The sequence below is a fragment of the Grammomys surdaster genome, unplaced genomic scaffold, assembly GCF_004785775.1.
Source record: "Grammomys surdaster isolate TR1022 unplaced genomic scaffold, NIH_TR_1.0 126109, whole genome shotgun sequence".
NCBI lineage: Eukaryota > Metazoa > Chordata > Mammalia > Rodentia > Muridae > Grammomys > Grammomys surdaster.
In genome coordinates, this window is record NW_021620917.1 from 5,536,413 (window position 1) to 5,547,499 (window position 11,087).

General features: G+C 53.4%; 1 protein-coding gene across 3 annotated transcripts; it reads left to right on the forward strand.

The window, feature by feature from the left end:
• Nucleotides 1–1,309: 1,309 nt before the first annotated feature.
• Nucleotides 1,310–10,174, forward strand: Tmem184a (transmembrane protein 184A). Of its 3 annotated transcripts, none has more exons than XM_028756023.1 (9): nt 1,310–1,422; nt 2,172–2,399; nt 6,591–6,756; nt 7,038–7,128; nt 7,214–7,289; nt 7,368–7,459; nt 7,957–8,126; nt 8,689–8,883; nt 9,371–10,174. In XM_028756023.1, the coding sequence occupies exons 2-9, from the start codon at nt 2,172–2,174 to the stop codon at nt 9,628–9,630; spliced, it is 1,278 nt and encodes a 425-aa protein (XP_028611856.1). In that variant the 5' UTR covers nt 1,310–1,422; the 3' UTR covers nt 9,631–10,174. The 3 variants fall into 3 exon arrangements, with proteins under 3 accessions (XP_028611856.1, XP_028611857.1, XP_028611858.1); XM_028756024.1 differs by having other exon boundaries at nt 1,320–1,369; XM_028756025.1 differs by lacking the exon at nt 1,310–1,422 and adding an exon at nt 1,860–1,934.
• The last annotated feature ends 913 nt before the right edge of the window (nt 10,175–11,087 follow it).

Here is an 11,087-nt window from a genome sequence, read left to right on the forward strand (position 1 = left end):
GGGGGATTCTAGGCAGGGGCTCTACCACTGAGCCACGCCCCAGCCCCTCACTGGGGGATTCTAGGCAGGGGCTCTAATGCTGAACTATATTCTCAGCACACATTTTACACTTTATTTTAAGACAAGGTCTCACTAAGTTGTTCAAGCTAGTCTTGAACTTGCTCTGTATCCTAGGATGATCTTGAATTATTAATCTTGTCTCAGATTCCCAAGTGTCAGGGATGACAGGCCTGTGCCATGAAGTTTAGCTAAACTAACCTCCCCACCCCCTGTTTTTTTATCATTCATTCATTCATTCATTAATTCATTCATTCAGTGAGACAGGGTTTCATATAGCCCAATTTGGTCTAAAACAGCATGTAACAAGTGATGACCTTGAATTTCTAATTCTCCTGCCTCTACCTCCCAAACTCTGGGATAACAGGTATGCACCACCATGCCTGGTTTATGCAGTGCAGGGAATGGAACCCGCGGCTTTCTGCCCGCTAGGCGAGCACTCTACCAACTGAGCCACACCCTCGGTCCTGCCCAGTTTTAAGTGTACAGTACTGGAGCAGAGGGGACACCCACACTAACCACCACTTTGTCTAGCTCTAGACCAAGGGTTCTCAACCGGTGAGTCTCAACCCCTTCAAAGTCAAATGACCTTTTCACAGGGGTAGCCTAAGACCATTGCAAAACACAGATATTTACATTACCATTCATAACAATAGCAAAGGACAGCTATGAAGTAGCAACAGAAATAATTTTATGGTCGGGGGTTTCACTACAACATGGGGAACCGTATAAAGAGTATAAGCATGAAGACTACTTAGAAGCACTATTCTAGACCTTCCTCCTCATCCAGAAAGAAGCACTGTGTCCGGATGAATCCTCAGGGCCTTCTGCCTTGAGCTTGCATAGCTCGGGCAGACCCTTCCTTCTTCCTGTCCCTGCCTGCTCAGCTGCCTGACTACCTAGTGCCAGCAGGTGAAAGGCACCTGCCAGCCACGCAGTTCCTGGAAGCCAGCTGCTGCTGAGCAAACAGCCCCAGCGGGATAGAGTGTCACCAGGGGCGGGGACAAGCTTCTACTTCTCCTCCCTTCTCCCCTCCCTCAGCCTGAAGTCCAGGTGGGCCACTGGCCAGGTGAGGCCCTGTGTGCCTTTCCTAGCCTGGCGCAACCCTCCTGAGACCAGCCTTGCCCCAACCAGAAGCTTGGCCTCCACTGGGGGCCACGTGGCCTAGTGAATGACCAGCCAGGCTTCCCCAGAGGAGGCTGGGCCTCCAAGGCCCGGGCCGAAGAGCTTCCTGCTCACAGAGGTAGGCTCCCGCCCCCATGATGGCCAGCTGAGAATAGGAAGGAGGTCCAATGACGCTGCTTCCAGGGAGGTGCATACTCTGTCACTTGCCACAGGAGCTTGTGAGACCCTAAGGAGTACTTGGTCAGGGTCAGAGGCAGGCTGTGGCTGGGTGGGGGCGGATGGCACCGGAGAGGGAGGGGGTGGATCACCTTCCCCTGCAGGAAGGTGTGCTTACTGGCCTTCCCTGCCAGATGGCCCAGGCAGGTGGATCCCCACTTCCCAGCTCATGGTAGAAACAAGCTTTGGGTTTTGTTGTTGTTGCTGTTGTTTGTTTGTTTAAGTTTGTTTTAGGTTTAAGTTTCTTCAGAGATTTTCTCTTTTCTGAAACAGAGTAACTAAGTAGACCAGGCTAGCCCTTATACTCACAGATGCACAGTCCACCTGCATCGGCCTCCCAAGTACTGGGGTTATCGGGGTGCCACGGACACCTGTTTAGAAGCAGTCTTAGACTCCTATGAAGTTGCTGTCTGAGGGCCAGGGTACTAAGGAACTTGAGGAGTTTGCCAACCCAGGATCTGAGCCCCAGGCTGTAAAATGGCCAGGCCCCTGTTCTTCGAGCATGAGTCCACAACTGGCCAGAGTCAGGAGGGCAGGTGGGAAATCAGACCCAAACTCTCACAAAGGGGACAGGTGGCCATGGAGGGCCTCCGGGGAGGCTTCTGTGGATGATGGTGCTAAGGGTGGTGGCCAGGCAGGCAGAAACTGCATTGGGCAGAACTGGCCCCGAGGTGACACCCACATGGCCTTGCCCACCTCCTGCCCCACCTCCTGCCCCTCACACTCCCACAGGAAGCTTCCCTGAGTTCTCACTCCTCTGTTGGCTTCTGCAGATGAGGAATGAGTCAGGGTTTCTGAAGACAGCCGGAGCCCCCCTTGTGTCAGCGACCTGGCTTCTGCCCAGCCCCCCTCCGGCAATGCCCACGGTGGCAGCCGGGCCGCTGATGGAGCGCGTGGACAACGGCTCGCAGAGGGCCCCCCAGCTCTTCCTCACCAGCGCGCTGGCCCGAGGTGTTTCAGGCGTATTTGTATGGACTGCTCTACTGCTAACAGGCCACCAGGTAAGCACCCCTGCACCCCATACCCGCTGAGCCCGGAAGTCTGAGCTGGAACCTGGCACAGCTCAGCTCTTGGACAGATGCTGTGATCGTGGGACCTCCAGGGACAGCTCCCAGTACCAGACACTGAGACATGGTAGGATCCCAGGCACTCCTAGTCAGGTCTGAGGCCCCTCACTCTACTCCCTGAGGTCAGTGCTTGGTCCCAGTTCACAGACAAAAACACCAAGGCTCACACAGATGGAGGAGAAAGGGCCTTTTCCCTCCAGAAATGACTAGGGCTTGGACCTTGTTCTATAGAGAACCTCAAGCCAGACACAGGGAATCTGGGGAGGACAGGGTGGGGGCTGAGCCAGACAGGAACTGGGACAGTGGAGAACAGGAGGAGTGTTGGGGGTGTGAGGTGAGAGACAGGAGCAACCAACGAGAGTCAGGGGGCAAGAAGCAGGGGTGGGGGTTGGGCAGGCAGGGAGTGGAGAAGTAGGGAATGGAAGGTAGGCATCTGGAATATGGTGGGGCCGCCGGGGAGCTGGAACCAGGGAGCTGAGGAATTGGAGCTTGGATAAGGGAGTGGGAGAACCCCAGGCTCTCTGGAACACCCACCTGGCACTACGGGAGGTGAGCTGGGGACAGGAAGCAAAAGCAAACACCTCTGCTTGTGACAGACACCTGCTGGCTGGGACCTGTCCAGGTGTGCCCCCATAACCAGGATTCACGAGAGAAAGATCCATGCCTGAGGGCAGGCTGTTAGGGTCAGCAGGAAGACCTCTGGGAGAGGGAACATCTAGACAGAGAGAGGGTCAACACCTCCATTTACCAACAGAGAAACTGAGGCAAAAGAGAGTAGCAGATTGCCAAGGTCACCAGCCATACGGTACCAGCCTGGGAAAGGTCTCTTGTTGGCTGGTCACATTGTGTCCTCCCTCTGGTGGCTGGGGAGGAAGGGACTGATAAGGAACGGTCTCAGGTGCCAGCAGCCTTCTCACCACCCCACGCGGCCCCTGCACACACACACAGCTCCCTCTAACAGAGTGGCCTCCATGCCGTGCAGGGCACCTCCCCATGGTGGCGTGGAAGGGGGAGGAGGCACCCAGCTCCCAGCTGGCTTCCTGGCTTCTAGAGGCACAGGCTGTCCCAAGAGGGTCACAAGCCAAGGCTGCCCTGAGGTCTGTAGCATGTTTAAGACCAGCCTGAGCAAACCAGTGAGACCCCCATACACGTCTCAAAATAAACCAGAGGTGATAGAAGGAATGGATTGTAGAGGTCTGGGTTCTGGTCCTAGAACTGAGGGGGAAGGGGGTAGGGCATGTCCCTGTTCTGTTTCTTGTAGAAAAATACAGAAAATCCAGACAGTTTCAAGGTGAACAATATAATCACCTTTCTGGAGTGCTTGTTTTGTTTTGTTTTGTGACAGCATCTTGTAGCCCAGGATGGCCTCAAACTCCCTATATAGCAGAGGCTAACCTTGAACTCCTGATCTTCCTGCTTCCACTTCCCAAGCATTGAGATGACAGGTGTGCTCCACTTACCTTGTTCCTATGGGGCTGGGGATGAAGCCCAGGGCTTCCTGCATGCTAGGTAGGCACTCCACCATATCCCCAGCCCTTCCCTTCCATCTTTGTCAGGCATGCATGACACTTGACACCCTGTTTGGTTTCCTACTCTGACCTCAGGTACTTCCTTATCCTATCAGAGGACTTCTCATAGAGCTGTGTGTCTGAGAGTCATTTTTACCGACTATATAGTGTTCATTTACACACACAGGCTCTATGGCGTAACCAGTCTGGCCCTCCCACGATGGGCATAGCCACGGTATTTGTTCCTGTATTTTGCAGTGATGAACCTTGGACACAATTTCTTTCCTCTTTACTTGTGGACACATGTATTCCATGGGACAGATTCCTAGAAAGGGTCAAAGAGCGTTAGGCCTCCTGTGGTCCCCATGTTGAGAGCCTACTTGTGCTGCAGGAGACCTTTCAGGTCTGCTTTACCCAGTTCTGACATTTAGCAGGACCCAGGAAACTCTTATTGAATGAGTGAATGAATGAATGAATGAATGAATGGATGAATAGCCCAACTTCTGGAATGTTCTTCAAGATGACTCTGCAGAGTATCAAAATATGTCAGAGGCTTGAACATGCTGAAGGAATGAGTTTTAGGCCCAAGGTGATGAGCAGCTGAAGCGGCGGGAGAGGTTGAGGCAGATGGATGCATTCTTTGGGCTACGTTAGTGGTTTCTCAACATCCCTAACGCTGCCAGCCTTTAACACAGTATGTGGTGACCCCCAACCATAACACTATTCTGTTGCGACTTCCTAACTGTCATTTTGCTACTGCTATGAACCTTAACGTAAGAATCTGATATCCAGGATATCTGGTATGTGACCCTTCGGGGGTCACGACCCACAGGTTGAGAACCACCAGGCTACATAGTGAGACCACCCCTCCCATCTCAAAACCAACAACAGCAACCTTTTTTTTTCTTTAATTCCTTTCCTTTTTTTTAAAAAGATTTTACACTGTGTCGAAGAAGCAATTAAGAACAAAGGTTGGTGGCGCACGCCTTTGATCCCAGCACTTGGGAGACAGAGGCAGGTGGATTTCTGAGTTCCAGGCCAGCCTGGTCTACAGAGTGAGATCTAGGACAGCCAGGGCTACACAGAGAAACCTTGTCTCGAAAAACCAAACCAAAAAAAAAAAAAAAAAAAAACAAAGGTTGGCTGTTTTCTGCCTTTTTTATGTGTCTATCAAAACAGGAGATAGGTTAGCAGAGAAAATGCCAGCCACGTGAGCCTGGGGACCTGAGCTCAAAATAGCAGCCGCCAAAAAACTCCAGTTGTCTCATAAAACTACAAGGGTGTAGACCAGGGAATGACACTGGAGGTGGCAGGAGGGAAGGAGGACTAGAGGTGTGGCCTGTGGTAGAGCATGTGCCTACAGATCCCCTAAGGAGGGGCTGGAGAGACAGCAGTTAAGAGTACTGGCTGCTCTTACAGAGGACCTGGCACCCAAGTTGAGCAGCTCACAGCTGCAGGTAACTCTAGCTGCAGGGGATCTGATGCCCTCTTCTGGCCTCTATAGGCACTGCATGCATATGTGGGATATACTCACACAGGTGCCAAAATGCATAACATTTTAATTTGTTTGTTTTTAGATTTTTCAAGACAGGGTTTCTCTGTGTAGCCCCGGCTGTCCTGGAACTTACTCTGTAGACCAGGCTGGCCTCGAACTCAGAAATCCGCCTGCCTCTGCCTCCCAAGTGCTGGGATCAAAGGCGTGCGCCACCACCGCCCAGCTAACCTTTTTATTTGTTAATCACAGATATTTTTCGTCTTTGTGGTACCGGGGATTGAACCTGGGGCTTCACATATCCCAGGCAAGCGCTCTCCCAGTAAGCCACACCCCGGCCTATTAATACAGTTTTAAAGAACTGAAGATATGATTCAGTGGGAAACTACTTGCTTAGCCTCCTGTGTCAAACTTTGGGTTAAATTAAATAATAAAGACTGGCTATGGTGGCTCATACCTTTAATCGCAGTACTTAGGGAGCAAAGGCAGGCAAGTTTCAATTAGTTCAAGACTAGCTAGGTCTACATAGTGAGGTCCAAGTCAGCCAGGGCTACATAGTGAGACAGGCTACACCTGTCTTCAAATGTGTGTGTGTGTGTGTGTGTGTGTGTGTGTGTGTGTGTATCATTGCATTTAGTTTTGCTCATGCGTGCTGGGGATTTAAATTTAGGTCCTTAGGTTTGCCAAGCAAGATTTTGCCAACTGGCCGGGTGCGCACGCCTTTAATCCCAGCACTTGGGAGGCAGAGGCAGGCGGATTTCTGAGTTCGAGGCCAGCCTGGTCTACAGAGTGAGTTCCAGGACAGCCAGGGCTACACATAGAAACCCTGTCTGGAAAAAACAAACAAGCAAAAAAAAGATTTTGCCAACTAAACCACCTCTCCAAGTCCTATTTTCCAGTTGGAGACAGGGATGTTGGTCTTAGCGCCCATGAAGCCCCTATACGTGCTACGTTCTCTCTGATTACTTCCGCTCTGTACTCGTCCCGTGCTCGGTGGAACATTATTATGCAGTGTGAGAGAAAGAGCAGCCTGGACTTCCGCCTGGCTCTGGTCCTCTCCCATCTGCCTGGCACCCATGCGGTGGACAGCCAGGCAGAGGTGCCACGGAAACTCTTCTGCCACAGATCTACTCCCACCTACGTTCCTACACCGCCCCGCAAGAGCAGCGCTTCGTCATCCGCCTCCTGTTCATTGTGCCCATCTACGCCTTCGACTCATGGCTCAGCCTCCTCCTCCTTGGGGGCCATCCTTACTACGTCTACTTCGACTCTGTGCGAGACTGCTACGAAGGTGAGAGCTGAGCGGGGTTGGAGGGACTCTCAGTTTACGCACGCGCACGCAGATGAATACATGCGCACATTTCCCCTGCCGTCCGCAAGGTGTTCCGCTTCCTTCTCTCATCCGGGACCTGCTTCAGGGGTTGTATGATATGAAGCCTCCATGCCTAGGGTTCATAGTCTGAGTCTGCGCACCTGCTTTCCTGGTTTGCCGACTATATCTGATGGGAGTCTTGCTTGCAGGGGGGGGGTTCCATGACTCACCCTCACTGTCACCGTTCTGTCCCCTTGCAGCATTTGTCATCTACAGTTTCCTGACCTTGTGCTTCCAATATCTGGGGGGCGAGAGCGCCATCATGGCTGAGATCCGAGGCAAAACTATTAGGTAAACCTACTCCGGGGCCCTGCCAGGCCATACTGGAGAAGCCCGGTTTCCTTACTTTCCTTACGGACTTCTTCCTCGCACCCAGGTCCAGCTGCTTCTATGGGACTTGCTGCCTCCGTGGTATGTCCTACTCCATCACTTTCTTACGCTTCTGCAAACAGGTGAGTGGCCTGCCCACCCCACCCCGATACCCTTGCTCCACCCCAGCCCAGCCTCACTCCCTTCCCTTCGCCCCCCAGGCCACACTCCAGTTCTGCATTGTGAAACCCGTTATGGCGTTGATCAGCATCATCCTCCAGGCTTTTGACAAATACCACGATGGGGATTTCAAGTAAGGGGGCTGTGAGCCGGTGCCTCACTGGGGGGCCATGGGAGCAGGAAGGGCTCCCCCTTCTTCAAGCGGCCCACGCCCCCACCCCCGGCAGTAGCTCTGTTGGTAAAATATCTATCTAGCATACGTGCGTCTCTGGGTTCTATCCCCAAGTTCATATAAGCTGGGTGTGGTGGTGCACACCTGTCATCTCAGCACTTGGGAGGTTATCCTTGTCTGTATAACATGTTTGAGGCCAGCCTGGGCTACATGACAAAGGCCTCACAAAAACAAAAAAGGCATTGCTAAGTTTGTGGGAATCCCCAGGCAACAGCTCTAGGAGAGGGGCCTCAACCATGCCCTACTCCTGGGAGACTCCAGACCTCCGACCACTGTGCCCACTGATACTGCTTAAGGCCCTGGGGGAAGGACCTAGGTGGAGCTGCCCTAGGGTTGTGTTGCAAAGAGGATGTCTATGCAGAGTGGGATCACTCTAACCAGCAGTTCCTCTGGCCCAGCATCCACAGCGGCTACCTGTACGTGACCCTCGTGTACAACGCCTCGGTTAGCCTGGCTCTCTACGCTCTGTTCCTTTTCTACTTCGCTACCAGGGACCTCCTGAGACCGTTTGAGCCAGTACTCAAGTTCCTCACCATCAAAGCCATCATCTTCCTCTCCTTCTGGCAGGGTGTGTGAGCCGGGTGGGTGATGGTATGGGGCCAGGACTGGCTTCCCTGGAACCTGGGTTTGAATCTTACCTCCATCCCGGCCCTGTGTGCCTCAGTTTCCCTGATCTAACCAAAAGTCAATGACTCCACTGCTCAGCTTGGAGCTGGTAGAGTCTGGAGTCGGGGACACGCAGAGGTCTGTCAACAGATGAAGGCTGTGCCTCAGCCTTGGTCCCTGCCGAGCCTCTAGGAGGCCATGACCACTCAGTCCCCTATGTGGAAGAAAACAGAAGAAGGTGGTTAAGAGCAGGAGTCCCCGGCCCAAGTTAGATATGTCAGGGGAGCACCCAGGAACCCCGACTTTGATGGCCCCAGTTAGATATGTCAGGGGAGCACCTAGGAACCCTGACTTTGAGGTATGCAGCCCTTTTCAATCACAGTGTCCACCAGTGTGCTCAGGACCAAAGAAGCTCTGGGATCAGGCTAGCCTTTTTCCCTGCATACCCTGGACTTCAGTAGGAACTGAGCCAGGACTCAGCTGCCATCCGAGGATGGAGCCTGAGGGGTTGTCATTGTCCCTAGGAATGCTGCTGGCCATCTTGGAGAGGTGTGGGGTCATCCCTGAGGTCCAGGCCGTGGATGGCACCAGGGTTGGGGCTGGTACCCTAGCCGCTGGCTACCAGAATTTCCTCATCTGTATTGAGATGCTGTTTGCCTCCCTTGCGCTGCGTTACGCCTTCCCCAGCCAGGTGTATTCAGAGAAGAAGAACTCACCAGGTAAGCTGGGCCCTACCAGCAGGGACACCATGACTCCGCCATGATGTCTAGTACTGATCGGGGCATCCCCATGGGTATCTGAGCCAGACAGATAAGGGAGATTATGAGTTTTGAAAGATGTGGGTGAAGCCAGCCACTGTCTTAGGACTCCTTGGTGCTTGGGGAAGGTGTCAAGAGGGGCTGGGTTGGCCACTCTCTTGTGTCTGCCATATTGGCCACATGGCTGGTTTCCACTTGCTCAAGGTGAAGGGCTTCCTGGCAAGGATATGCCCAGAGACCAATGCTGAGATGCAGGAGCTGAGCTGGGTCTCAGGTGTCTGAAATCACCTGCTACCCAATGGCAAGGCCTAGACATGCAGGCTCTCCAGACCCAGAGAGTCCAAGGTGGCCTGCGAGAGACAGGGCTAAGGGGGCTGGGTAGACGAAGTGGGGTGCTGTGGACAGGAGGACCTATGACTCAGCCTACCCCCCCCACTGTCCCCTCCAGCCCCACCAGCACCTATGCAAAGCATATCCAGTGGCTTAAAGGAGACCATCAGCCCACAGGACATTGTCCAGGATGCTATTCACAACTTCTCACCAGCGTACCAGCAGTACACACAGCAGTCCACACATGATGCTCCGGGGCCTGGCCAGGGTGGGTACCCATCACCCGGCACCCACTCCGGCCCAGCCAGTGGCTCTGGAGGTGGTAAGAAGAGTCGTAACATAGAGAAGCGCATGTTGATTCCCTCAGAGGACCTGTAGGGCGTGGAGTGTGTGGATCTAGCTGGGGACCCAGCTTGCCTCGGTTTCTGGAGTGGGTAAACCAGGTCCCCACCTACCAGCATCTCTTGACAGAGGCCCAGTCTCTCCTGAGAGCCTCACTGTGGGACTCAAATGGCCTCTCTATTCCATGTATAGCCCCGGGGTAAAGTTACCTGGGCGAATTGGACAAACCCAAGGACCCAGTGGGATGTCTTAGTTACAGCCTGCAGGTGGCGCTGTGGGTTGGCCGTTCCTTCCATGGACAGAGGAGACAGGTAGTTAGATCTCACACCGAGCAGAGAAAGAGAGGGATGGCCAGACAGGATAGGCCCAGTCACCAAGGGCTGGGGAGCCACATAGCCTGGGCCTGGCCGTGGCTATCTTGGGAGCATGAAGAAGACCCTTTGCCCTTGCATTCTGATATAGAAAGTTGCCGAGGCTCTCACAGGGGGAGCCAGCCTATTTAGCACAACAGAGTTGCCAGTGCACCAGCCTGCCAGCTACTAGCTACTTATTTATAGATAAACACCTTGCATTTTCTAGACTTTGTTGGGCTTTCCGTTCTTGTGGGGGCTCGTCTTCTGAGTGATGGATTTCTACATGGTGGTTCACTGGGGCCTATGGAGTGAGTCTGGGTGTCGGGAACAGCTAAGACAGACATCATGATGTGGCTCAGAGCAGTACATGGCAAAGAAGGTGGAGTTTGCCATGAGATGGCCGGCTCTGTCACGATGGGAGCTGGGGCAGTCACCTCCCTCTGAACTTCAGGTCGACCCCACCCTAAAGTGGTTTATGAGTCCCATGGGTCAGCCTAGCATGCCCCAGGACAAGGACTCAGGCCTGGGAGCCTGCCTTCTCTCTTGTCTCTTCTTGTATGCTAGATCCAGTGCCCAGGAAGTCTGAGATAGGCTCAGTATCCCAGCTAGACTGGCCTTGGAAACACAGGGGACAAAGGCAGGCAAATAGACAGAAATGCCATCCACCCAGGAACAGTACCTCTTGCCTAGTTGTCAGTTCCCACAGCCCATAGTATCAGACAAAGGGGGTGGAGGGGGTGTTTCCCTGTCTCCTTATTCTCAGGGCCCAGAAAAAGGAGGAGTCAAGGCCATTAGCTTCTCCCTGACCCTTCTGGGCTGATAAGATAGGCTCTATTCCTTCCTGCACCTGCCTGTAAAAAGCCACCCACACCTACTTATCTGCCTTCTGAGACTAACAGGCAGAGGGTGACCCTGCAACCCACACAGTCAGCAGGGCTGGGAGGGGCTCTGTACTCCCAGAGACCTACACTCTAGAGCCAGTGACAGGCTCTGTGCCTGCTGGCCTTCAAATATGAGGAGGCTTATGGCTCAGCCAGCAGCGGGCTGCCTTCCTCTGTCCTGGAGAAGCCATGCGGCCATGGACTAGATAGATAGGATCCTCTCCCACAAGCCCAGATACAAAGTAGTTTTCTGGGCCCT